The sequence below is a fragment of the Condylura cristata genome, unplaced genomic scaffold, assembly GCF_000260355.1.
Source record: "Condylura cristata isolate star-nosed mole 26May11 unplaced genomic scaffold, ConCri1.0 scaffold00005, whole genome shotgun sequence".
NCBI classification, from domain to species: domain Eukaryota; kingdom Metazoa; phylum Chordata; class Mammalia; order Eulipotyphla; family Talpidae; genus Condylura; species Condylura cristata.
The window spans coordinates 54,125,948-54,139,276 of record NW_004567106.1 but is presented as its reverse complement, the minus strand read 5'-3'; the positions used below and the strand labels follow the sequence as shown (position 1 = coordinate 54,139,276).

The 13,329-nt window shown below is 40.7% G+C and overlaps 1 protein-coding gene across 2 annotated transcripts in view; it reads right to left on the bottom strand.

Moving 5' to 3' along the window:
- Positions 1 to 13,329, bottom strand: part of CPED1 (cadherin-like and PC-esterase domain containing 1) — a 248,922-nt gene that overhangs the window by 223,878 nt on the left and 11,715 nt on the right. For both annotated transcript variants that reach the window (XM_004677169.2, XM_012720742.1), the window contains exon 2: positions 4,922 to 5,096. In XM_004677169.2, coding sequence (XP_004677226.1) covers positions 4,922 to 5,096 — 175 coding nt within the window. The remainder of the gene's footprint in view (positions 1 to 4,921; positions 5,097 to 13,329) is intronic.

Genomic DNA, 13,329 nt, shown 5'->3' with positions numbered 1-13,329 from the left:
AAAAAGTTATAAGCTAGCTCTGTCTTAGAGTTTATTTATGATCTCATGAGGGATCAGAGGAATTAGAATTAGTCTGGAAACAGGCTCAGCAAACTTTCTCTAAAGGGTGCAATAATAAATATTTTAGGTTTTAAGGAAAATATAGTGTATTGCAGCTACTCAACGGCCTTTATAGAACAAAATAACCAATGATGGGAGGAGAACAGCTAATGATTTTGTTCAATAAAAACTGTTCACAAAGACAGGTGTTGGGCTGGATTTCATCCAGGGCCATAGATTACAAGAAACAATGGTTAAGAAAATCATGTCTTTCACTTTTTGTGTTCCTTCAAACAACATTCTATGTTAAATTCCCACATTACTAAAACAAGAGCAAGTTGAAACTCTGAAAGTGACTATAATTCTGTATTTTGACAGCCAGTTGGTATGTATGTTTCCCGTGGACTATCATCCATTCAATTTAAACTGGCAAGAAAATTACTAAATATGTACTATGCTTCAAGTACACATAAATAATTCTGATCCTGTGATAAAGTTTACTGAGTCAGAGTGTCTTGGACTAAACTCTACTTAGACGTTGTCATGGGAATAGTCTAAACACTTTTGGAAAACATCTATTCTCTTTTAGGCTAGTGTATTATTCCACGTACCAAAGCAGTGATTTGCTAAAAGGTACCTAGGTATGAGCAAAAGGATGATTGGTTCGTGCATCAACGACTTCCTGTAGAGAATTATATGTTCTTACAAATTCTGGGACATAAGATAGGTTTTTCCATAGGGACTGAGCAGCCATAAAAAGTACATGTTTTACATTCTGCTAGGATCTGAAGGCCTAAATCTGTAAAGACTTTTCTTGCTAATTTTACAATCAGCTTAGAGACTAAATTCTTACTCAAACCTATATAGTCAAATCATAGGTAGTGCCATGGCATTTTGGTAAGCAGACTTTCATATTATTTTATTGCCAAAATTATCACCCAAGGGGCCTCCCTGTGTGATTCACAGGGTTAAATCTCAGTGCAATAAAGCTTCTGCAGCACAAGTTCCTTCCCTGCCCAGGGAGCTGACCCACAACCTCTCCTGTCCCGCCTGCTGCTCCCCTCAGCAGTGTCTTTTAGTAGATGTGCCTATTCTGCTCCCCACTCCGTCTCTGGTAATCCTCTCAACACCCCCCCCCACACACACACACCTGTGGTCTGTACCCTGGTTTTTGTATGCATAAATAAATGATTAAAAAAATTACCACCATAGATTGCTATTCCTTGAACCAATGGTACACCCCAAACCAGACTATAGAGCAGAATTACCTGTGTCTGTTTTTAACATATAAATTTCTGGGCACTACTCCCAGGCTATTGAATGAGAAAAATATTGGCTGGGTTTTATTTGTCTCCTCCCTGATTTTTGATAGGAGTGGACACAGTAATGAAATTTTCACCACATATTGTTGTGAAATAAACATCATCACTGCCTTTAACAGCTAAGAGAACAAAGGCTTGAGGAACTTAAAACTTGCTTGAGGTCATATATCCAGAGCCCTAAAGTCTTTCCCACTAAAGCCACCACCTTCCATTATGTCACTAGAATGGAATCACGCAGGGGAAAAGCATAATGCCCACATATTAATTTAGAACCTGAGACCACTTACTTTCCTTTCCATAAGTTCTCAGTAATAAGTAGTGGGAAAATTAAAATACGAAGCCTAAATGTTTTTGCATTTTGCCTGACACTTTATGCATATTTATTCTGTGAGCATATTATTTGTTCCTAATTGTTTTAAAGATTTATTTATTTATGCCTACAGAACTGGGGTACAGGCCAGAGGTAAGGTGCAAAGGTGGTGAGAGTATTCACCAGAAACTGAGTGAGGAGCAGAACAGACCAACTGGTGAAGTACACTGCTGAGGGGAAAAGCAGGCAGGTCAGGAGAGGTCTGCCTCGCCATGTGGATCACCTCCTGACCGGGGATTGAACCCAGGCTGAAGCGGCTTTAGCTTCTTAGTGCTGTGCTTAAACTTGTTGTGCCACCAGGGAGGGCCCTGTTCCTAACTTTTAAAAGGTTAAAGAAAAAGTGCAACCCTCCTGCATAGTTTTCACCTGCACGTCAAAGAATGGCATAAAAAAGAGATAATGAGAAGTAAGTGGAGTTAAGTCAGGGGGGAGAGAGACAATGGAGTGGGCAGGGAAAATGCATTTTATATTTCATTTGCTGTCACCAAGGATTTTTTTTTTTCAGGGAAGTGTTTTATAAATGTGTCAAATATGTATCTGGGTTTTTAGTAGCATTTGTGGAGGTACCTATTTTTTTTTAATATATTTTCTAATCTCAGGTTAGTAAACAGCAGCTATTGCATCAGTAAAATGAAAGGGTATGTAGTTCTCCAGACCATTCTGAATGGCTTCCACCCAGCTGATGCTGCTCTATCTGAGGACAGGCAGTTTATTGTGTCACGGTACCTTTTTACTCTCTGCTGATGCACAAATAGTAAAATAAGCATGAAGTAAATATGTGAAACTAATGCAAAACATTCTATAGGAATCAAATCTCTGGAAAATATTTTTTTGTAACTAATGCCTCCATTAAAACATAATTTGTAGATTAAATTTTATGGCCATGGAAAATAAGCTGCAATAAAATGCACAGGTGTTTTTCTGTATGTTAGCTAGTCAAGGAAATGCTCGATTACAGTCACAGAACTTGACGTCAGGTATTTGATGCACATGGTTCTGACAAGGAAAAATACAAAATCAAATGAAAAACTGAAATCAATTTTCCATACTCGTGAAATTGCTATACTTTTTTGAGGACTCTCCAGGAATCACCTTCTTATACAGAATAGAGAAATAGCAAAAAGGATTTAGGAAATGGATATATTAAAAGCTGTGGCGAAGTGGAGAAAGGGAATGAAATCAGCATTTACAAAGACCAATTCTGGTGCCACCATCTAGTTACCTGGTGCCAGTAGGCCCAGCAGCTCCTTTCGCTGCCAGATTCTGTTGTTTTCAGGATGTTTGGGCACTCTCTTGATATCAGAGAGCTGCAAAGCAATCCTCTTTATTGCTTATAAAACGGACTGAAGGACATCAAGAGGGAGAGGAAACATATTCCTTCTTTTTGCACTGGAGAAAATTGACAATTGACTTGAAGTTGAAATGCCAAACAATCCCTGTGCCTGTGACGGTCAGTGGCAGCACACAGGGGCAGAGGAGTTTCACACAATAGTGGGTGTTTCCAGATTCTGTGCTCTGCACTAGTCCCACCCCACACTCACACCCGAGCACATGTCAGTCACCCAGTGATGAGTTACATTATTTTGTGGGATGAACAGGAAACTAAACATTTTAAATCTTTCCTTCACTCTGACTGCTCTTCTGATAAACCTTATGTGACAATATTATTTATGGATGTTCCAGAAATTTAGATTGGTCTTTCTTAATAGAACCAGTTCCAGAGAGTCTTATAAAGTCTGTTTTCAGCCCTCTTTGATTTTCCAGAACTTTTACCTTCCCTTTTGTCTTTCTCATTTGCTTCCAGAATCTTATAGTACTCTAGATTTCCATCATTTGCTTCCAGAATCTTCCCATATTAGTCCTGGGAGATATGGTGCAGCAAATGGTGTTCCAGAAGACCTCCCCAAATAACACATACTTTGCGCATTTCTGAGACCTATCTTTTCATCAAAGTGTATATTTTGGGACGCTATTGCCTGGAGGTTTTGCTAAGTTGCTTACCACTTTATTGCCAACATCGTAAAAAATGAATGTCATATAGGGTGATCATGGCCAACCTCCTTCACTCACCAGCAAATCTAACACTTTTAAAGAGCAAGCAGACCCCAAACTGAATTTTTCAGTGCTATACTGATGACAAGATTGACATTTAAATGAAAATTATTGTGGTTTTGGGAATCTACTCTCTCCCAAAAGTAACCGTCGCTGAGATGAGCAGTTGTTCATCAAATTGCTTTTCTCCCCTCCTTTTTTGATATACAGGAAAATAGATATACTGTGTCATCAAAAAGAGAAAAATTGTATTTGCTCAAGCTGTATGAATGTCCTTCATCCTTGAGGCACTAATAAGCAAGGTTATGGATTAAAGGGAGACTGAGCCACGAGAAGGTGAATAGGAAGAAGTGAGAGCTAGAAAACAGGGTACAAATCCCGCCCTTCCTCACCCCAGATTTAAGGTACAGGACAAGTCATTTCCCCATCTGAAGCCTCAGTTTCCTCTGTTGAAATATGGGAAGCAGGAATTGGTATTTCTTAATCTAAGGTTACTCTGGGTACTTCTAGGAGGATTAAGTAAGGCCATGAATCTAGATTATACCACAGTAGCTGTGACATGGTTAGTTGGTCACAAAGGTTTGCTGTTTTTGTTAGTGCCCTTTTTGACCCTCATCATCTACTCAACTTTCTTTTCAAATAAGTTGCTTAAAATCCTGTCCCTTATTTTTCACTTAAATGATATAAATAAAAGACTTGACTAGTAATAGTGTGTGTGATAAATATCCATTCTTCTTGTGCATTTCAGTCCAGCCTGTGAATCACATTTAAACTGGCTTCTTGAAACAATTTCTAGCACATTCTACTTGCAGTCAGATGAAGTGGCAATTTTCTGAAAATATGGAGCAGTTTGGTGCAGGGAAGAACATGTATTCAGGCTCATAAACATAAACATTTTTTATGTAGCATTTAAACATGAACTATGCAACTCCAAAATGCTACAAAAATATAAACAAAATAATCTCGGAATAAAGAAATATAGCTAAAGAGAACTGAGAGGGAGGAAAAAGAAGCAAAGTTTTCTATGACCCAAGAAGTTGATCATGGGCAAACATTTGCTCTTAGAGGAAGATGGTAGCATGTCCTAGACATGATTTAACATTACTGGCCGAGCGACTCTGGTAGCTCATATTCTGACCTTTTCCTAGTGGTCCTGGCTCACCGAACCTTTCTTCAGCGATGACCACCTGATAGCGATGCTGACTGAGAACATGCTGGTAGAGCTGAAGTTCCCTTTTGCTGTAGGAAAGGGGCCGGTAGAGTGTGGCCCTTCTGGCATGGCTGCTGAAGTGTGTCTCAACCAAATCCTCCATCTGAAAACAAAAAAGAAGGTATAAAATCTCAAGAGGAAAAGCAGCATCTTTCTGCAGAAGGACACCATGAAAGCAAATCAGGAGCCATTCAGAACGTTACCCTTTTAAGTATTTTTTACAAATGTAAGATTCTCTGAAAGACCAACAAGGACAAAGATAACCATATGCAAGAACTGAAGGTGAACTGAAATCTTCTTACCATCATATAAAGGTGAAAAATTTAGGCCATTAATATCCTAGAGAAATGCTGCTACATAGAAATCTAGAGCTCAACTCTTGCCTAAAATACAAAATTAATAGCAATGCTTTTCATCTGTGTTGTGCTGTCATAAAGCAGCATTCTTTTAATAGTTCTTATAAGTAAATACAGTCAAGAAGACACACTCAGAGAGGATGATTTTTTGTGCTGGAAAGACATGTTCAGGCAGGGGAAGAGTTCAGAAGCAATGACAGAATTCTTTGGAGTCATAGCACACTGCTGCTTATCAATTAAGAGGTAGCCAAGTCTGAATTTATCATACTGAAGGGCAGGAGGGCACACCACTGGCTTTGAACGCCGTAACTCCACCGTCACAATTTGTGTCACCTTAGGTCTTACCTTTCTTAAAAGGCTGCTGTAAAGATTAAAGAGCTAATAGTTCTAGAGCACCTAGTACCATGCCTGACATAAAGGAATATAGATAGGTTTTGTAAATGATAATCATAGAGAACAGAGAGTCAGGAAAAATTGTTTCTGAATCTGATCTCTGTCTGGCACATGCTTACATAGGTTCGTTATACCTGTGTGAAGGATATAAAAAAAAATGAATAGAACATCAGCCAACCATACCTTCTGTGGAAGGTACTTTGGGAAAACATAAGTAGCAATTTTCCCTCGTTAAAGGATACAGCATCTTATTGATAGTGAAACTACTTAAACTCAAGAATCGAACTGCAAATTGGGGTGTGATTTCCTAGCAAATGTAATTGTTTGTAATGAAAAATTTGTGAGATAGGGGATTTGAAATCAAATGTAGATGGAACCTTTAAATACAGGAATTAGAAGGGATCCAGAGTCCATAGGAAGCAAAAGCAAACATTGAGTCTTGGTGAGGAAAGTAAGAAGAGAGGAAAACAGATGCTTCCATAGATCAGTGTCATTCAAGAGAAATACAATTTCCAGAATGGCCTTCTCACAGTAGTTTGTTTTTTTGTTTTTTTGTTTGTTTGTTTGTTTTTGTAATCACAGGACGCTTCTCTGTTGCAGCTGGCTCAAGCATAAGAATGATTCCACATGGGGTAATGTTAAACTTAAAATTTGAAGTGATTATTATTTAGAAAGGTACCACTCCCCTTGCCTACAAGCAGAATCAGTCTAAAGAAAAACGTCACTTTTACCAATAGACCTACACAGAGCATATCCTAAAAAGCATAATTACTGGCTATATTTTGTAATAATCTTTACAACATAGACTGAAATTTTGATTCATGTCTCAGACTGCTGAGAATAAATAGGAAATGAGCTTGTCAGCCAAATTATGTTGTATTATCCTGTCACACACACCGCTCCTGCCCTGTAATATTTATAACACACTGGATCAGCAAAGTGGCCCAATACCAAAGGGTGAGGACCATTTCAGCCAGTCCGGACGACAGGTGCGTGTGTGAAATAAAACGTACGTGGACAATTATGTCAACCACAACAGCTAGCGTGGGATTATTCAACACCAGTGGCAGCACTTTGGAAGTGAGAGCCCCTGATGACTCCCACAGTTCTGAAGATCTATTTGTAGTGGAAGAACACATTAAACCTGGCTGCTGTGACAACTGAAGTTGAGACTTGCAAGCTTGCTGATGAGAATTTAGGAAAGAATGGGGGTTGTGAGGTTGTTAACACACTGAAACCCGGAGTCACTTCCCTTTCTTCCTCTCTCTTCTCTTCAGAGATCTGCAAAATATTCCTTCAGAAATCCTTCTGCTAGATCACATGAAAGTTGTTTTATAAGTGAACACTTACTATTTTTACCTGAAGGACTAGAATCTGAAACCTTTATACTGCCTTCGATAAAGGATAGGGTGTTGTAATAAACCAGTTGGGGTGTTAGGTTGCAGTGATGTGGCATAAGAAAACAGGAGGCTTCAGAAGCAAAATCTAGACTTGAGTTCTGGCTTTGCTATTTGCTTTGCCCACTTGGGTGAGTTATTTAACCTCTCCATATCAGACTTTTCTCATATTTAGAATTGAAGTAGCAACTTCTTATGTTGGAATGAAATAGATTTTCTATGAAAGAATCCAGTATTAACAAATGATATTAAGTACACATGAATAAAATTGATCATAATTGATATAATTCTGCTTTTATCAGTTCTGCAAACTTTTCAACTAAATTTGGTCTGTAAAGCTTCTTTACAGTAATTTACATAGTTCCATATATCCAGAGAAGTTGTTTTCTCTGTAGCAATCATTTTTAATGCAAAAATATAATTTATCTATTATGTTCATTATCTGTTTTCCCACACTGTGATCAAAGTAAATGAACATTTGCTGTTATTTTAGTTTTCCTAATCTACGAATACTATGTAGTACTCATGATTAAATAAATACCCTTCAAATGAGTGAATGCAAACCGCTTTTCTTCAATAAATTCTTTGTTATAAATACCATCAAAGAAGATTAGGAACACAAAGTTGTGAAAATTTGTGTTAAGGACTTGATCTCATTGCAATTGTAAACAGCAGTAGGAATAACAAAAATCAAATTAAATCTTTAAGGGAAATAATGAATTTACAGTAAAAACTGAGCAAGGAGATAAATTATAAATTTATACTATTAAAAAGTCTTACCAGGATTGACCACAAAACCGAGAACTTTAAAATATAGTGAGGATGAAAAATAGAACTTGTTTTTTCCTATGTGACAGAAAATAGTCTTGTATTTATGACATCTTTGATGCTCAAATACAAATCATATAGTAGGCTTTGGATGCACATCATATATAACTAAAAGTTAAATTGCCTTGCTGCTCTAGATTTTTGGTATTTTGGAAATATTTCAGATTATCACAGTGAATTATGTTTTAATTTTTCCACTATAAGAATAGATTTCCCCCCACTGGTGAAATATATACTTATTTTACAGAATTCATGAACTAAGATGGATTGTTCCTAGAACGTATATCATATATATTTTCAAGTTACAAATCATCCAGAGCCCTCCCTGGTGGTGCAACAGGTTGAAGTGCAGCTCTAGGAAGATCACCACAGCCTCTTCAGCTCCAGCACGACTTTGTCCCCCAGCCAGGGAGATGACCAACATGGCGCGGCAGACCTCTCCTGACCCACCCGCTGCTCCCCACAGCAGTGTACTTCGTCAGTCGGCCTGTTCTGCTCCCTTCTCTGTCTCTGGTGAATCCTCGAACCACCCCTGCACCTCTGGCCTGTACCCCAGTTCTGTATGAATAAATAATTTTTTAAAATCATTCAAATTAAGGACAGTTTGAGGGCCACAGCTTGCCTGGCTCTGTAAGCCAAGTTTCCGGATTGTCCCCTAAGTCAGTGATGCGGTCATGATTCTGCCTTCGCTTCATGACTAACTCAGAGGTATCTCACATCCATCATGGAACTACCACATATCTCTCATACTCCATGACACTGAACCCCTCTGGTTTCTTTTTCTTGGGGTAAGTGAACTGATAGCCTTAATTGAAGGCCAATTTTGCATATTGGTGGCTTCAGATAACTGCTGAGCAAATGAAAGAGAAATAAAAGCAATGAAATATCAGTATCAAAAATATATTCCCACTATAACATCGATGAAAGAAAACCTAGTAAACGCCCCACATCATCACCTAATTGGCTGCATGTATAGTGAATATTGTACATGAAAGAAAATAGAGAAGATAAATCTTAAAAAAGAAAAATGATGGCGAGAGAAATTAAGATAGGGAGTCTTTGAAGGTCTGCATCATAAGGACTTTCTATTACAAGTAGCAAGCATGGTCTTTTAGGCAATATGAAATAACTAGAATGACAATAGAAGCAGAGGCAGGGCGACAATCCTTATTACCTTAATAAGTATGTAGCAGTAAACCACAACTTGGTAAGTAGTAAGAAATTAAAACTAGGTCACTTGACGCTGATCTTGTTACCTACCAGCTCCATCTCGAAGACCTTCATGTCCTTGAGGCAACCGAGCCTCCCTGGCCCCCTGTGAACCTCCATGCTTTTTCTGGGCTCTCTCTGGCTTTCTCTCATCATCTTGCCTCTCCTGAAATCACAGGCCCTCTCCTAGCAATCAGGCTCTATGTGGCACCATCCTTATAGCCTTGGGTCCAGGCCCAGGTGTGCCCACCTTCCCACGCCCACCCCATACTCCAGGTGTCCACCATCAGGCACACGTGACTGCACGCAGGCACCCAAGCACCTTCTGCATCAGCACAATGAAGGCCACAGGTGACAGTCACAGAGGCCAGTAGCTTAACAGGCCTGATTCATTCACTTACCTACAGATGGTTATCCTGAGTGAGTTCCAGGTGACCAGACTTTTCCCACCTAAACCCCAGGGTTTCCTAAGAGTGATACACCACTGTTACCGTGATGCAGAAATGTTACTGTGTGTTATTTAGAGATGGAAGTATTCAGAGACCTGAGGGACCAGACATGGGGTGGGGGGCGAAGGGGTAGGGGGTAGAGTGTGTGAGCTGAGACCTGTCCTAAGGAGGCCCAGGTTAACATGGGCAGGGAGGGCACTGTGCTAGCAGGAGTGGTCAGTTCCACACTGGGGAGGCTGGTTTGCTATAGAAAGAGGAAGAGGAAGTAGCAGCAAGAGACTCAAAGCACAGAGAGTGTAACTGAGAGAGTAAGGCAGAGAGAATGAACATATTCCAGAAGTGAGGGGAAAGTTCAGAGAAAGGTTTTGCTGTGGAGACATTAAATAAACATAGAGACTGTGAGTCTGACATCAGAACCAGACAGGCACAAAAGTGGAAAACAAGACCACAGCAAGACAGACCTGCTGTCCTAAGCTAGAAAACATCCAATAAATAACGTCGAATTGCCTCTCCTGGGAGCATCTGAACTACTGAGCCTTAAGGCATATATTTCCAACGGTACTTATCAGGAAAGACTTCCCACCGAAGCACCATGGTGGGGGGCTGAACCATGGTGGGGGGCTGAACCATGGTGGGGGGCTAGGGGTGCTTGGTGGTGGGAGGATGGCAGCGTGTATCCATTTGAGGAGATGTGGACTCTGCTCATGGATCACATCCAGTGCTGTAAACCAATCTTGCCGCAAATAAAAACAAAATAAACATAAAAAAAAAAATACTGGCTGGGGCCCTCCCTGGTGGTGCAATGTGTTAAAAGCACAGCACTAAGAAGCTAAAGCCACTTCAGCATGAGTTCAATCCCCGCCCGGGAGGTGACCCACATGGCGTGGCAGACCTCTCCTGACCCGCCCGCTGCTCCCCTCAGAAGTATATTTCATTGATCTGCCTGTTCTGCTCCTTGCTTTGTTTCTGGTGAACCCTCTCACTTCCCTGAACCTCTGGTCTGTACCCCAGTTCTGTAGGCATGAATAAATAAATCTTAAAAAAAAAAAAACTGGATAAATGCATAACAATTCAATCAAACATAACCCAACAACAGACTGAGCACAGACCCTGAGGTAAATCCTAAGACTTCCTAGGTCATCTCTCTGTCTGATGTTACCCTCCTCACTCACAGCTGGAACCACACTGTGCCTTTCACAGGGTGCTCAGAGCATAGAGTTGCGGTGACTGGAGAAGGAGAAGAGGAGAGCCCAGAGGGTAGCAGGTTGCAGACAGAGGAAAAAGAAGAAATCAGACTGAACAGCTTCTCTGCTCTTTAAACTCCAACAAATACAGTCACGCTGGGCGGTGCTTCAACCGTGTGTGGCTCATTTCTTCCTTGGGCTAGCCTCACATGTGGCAGGAACCTTGATGGCAGAGAGGAATTAGAAACACAGCCAAGACCACAAGGGTGTGGTTTCTCCCGGAGTCCATGTTAGGCCTCCCCCCGCCCCAGCTTCCTGTCTCCCTTTAGACAACTATTTCCAATAGTTGTCTGCCCATCTCTGCCCCATTTCTACCAACCTGCCAGAACTTAGAATGTCCCTCTGTGTTTCTCCCAAACTTTTCATTTCCTCTTTTCTCGCTGTTTTTAAAGTCATGGTGCCTCTTGTTCAGCCTCCTCTGAAGAGACTTTTCCTGCAACTATTCAAGGCTTCTTTCTGGAGTTGCCACCCACGAAGCACAGCTGTGGGTCATCAGTTGACTATCTGCTGTAGCTCTGCAGACATAACAAAGAGCCAGCTGAGATTACAAAATCTCAGGAGTAGCGGGGACATGGTGATGATCTTCCTTCTTGATATCTTTAAGGCAGAGACAGCTTTACATGGGGTCAGGAAAATGTGGATGGCTTTTTCTCTTGGCACATTTGAAGCAAATAAAAACCACTCCCGAGTATCTCTCTCGTTTCTTCTCCCCTCTGCTTGCCTTTCTGTATGCTCTTCCTCTTTCCCAGCCCTGTCTTTCTCAGACACTCCCAGAGAGGTCAAGAGGAGGAAGTTATTTTCTTTCAACCTCAACCCCTCATTGCCTTTGCTGGTTTGAGAATAAATGGTCTCCAGAGGACCCTTAAATTCTTTATGGCCCCCGAATCTGAGCACAGTGTCAGCAGTGGTTAATGGACATCTGTAATGAAGAAAATATCAAATTGGCAGACTGCGGTTGTGAAATATCAACCAGAGGACAAGGAGAAACCTTGTTCTTTTGAAAAATGTTAAAATAATACCAAGCCTCTGTCCCCTGATGTCAAAACAACGAGTTAATTCAGCAATTCAGTCTTAAAATAGTAAGTGCATACAAAGAAATGCAACAGACAGGAAAGAACACTGGAGCACTACAACAATATTAATACCTAAGCCTCCTACCATCTACCAAACATTTTCATAGATGCCAGAACTCTGAATCTGAGTTCAAGACTTTGCCAGAAACTCCCCAAGAGTCCTGAATCCTGGGTCTGCCCTCTACTTCCCTGACCCTGGTTATTACTCTAAGACTCAGCTTTAGGTCTTGGCTTCCTGAAGGGCCTAGAGGACAGAGCTACACATCCGAGAAACTCTGCTTCTTTCTACCCACAAGGTGGGTCAAAGGCTTGAGTTGAGAGGGGAACAGGTGCTAAATATTCATGTACCACACTCTGCACAAAAGAACATCCTGCCTGATGCCAAATCTGTAGACCAAGTTTTGTAAGCACACAGGTACACCCTGGCACTCTCTCAGGGGGGTTTTGCTTACTCTGAGCAGCTGGGAGGCCGTTCTCTCTCTGACGCCTCCTCATTGTGTCCCTTCAGCTCACTGGCCAGATTCGCCATTGAGACCACTCTGGATAACACTATAACCAGACTGAATGAGCCTAAGACTCTTTCCCAAGAGTCCTCTCTAGAAGCCTCTACCTGATCTACCCTGGCCTCGCTCCGGTTGCCAGACATCACACTTCACACTAACACATAATAACATGTATTCCTCTTGAAATCTATCTTAGAACTCTTCAAATGACACGCTTGATCTAGAATGTCTAGCCAATCTTTTGTTTCCAACATCAAAACATTGACTGGGAATGAGATTGCCTAGTAATACTGCAACACAAGAACTACCTTTAGCAGAAAGAATAAGACATTATCTAATTTTATTACCAGATTTTTGACTTTCTAAACTGTATGATCCTTCCCTGAGGGGATGGATTGCAAAACAGAATAGTATGCTGGCTTTCTTCTGTAACTAACTAGAAAATTTGTTTCCTTCCTAAAGACCCAGCCTGTTCATAAAGAGTCCAGCAGACTCAAAGACCAGACATAAAGAAGAGAAAAACCATTTCTTCCAACAGAATGGATTGCTTTGATCTCAGGGAAATCACAAAGGTGAGGACGTCTTATAAAGGAAGGAAGAACTGGATGGGGCAGTGGTTTGGGGAGATCAGAGTTTAAGACTCTATTTGCAAGTACAAAAGAAGAAATTAAGAACAGCTGGCCTCACATGATGTCCTGTATTAGACACACAGTGTGCATTAAACTAAAATCCCATCCATTTACCCTGTTATGTGCCAAGCATTGTGCAAACTTGGTCTCTGCCCTGATCCAACAGCCAGTAATTTATTAGAAGGTTTTTTATAAATGTCGCTTTGTTCAGGGTTTTTCTAAGTATTGTGCTTAGGATCACGTGTATATCCATGA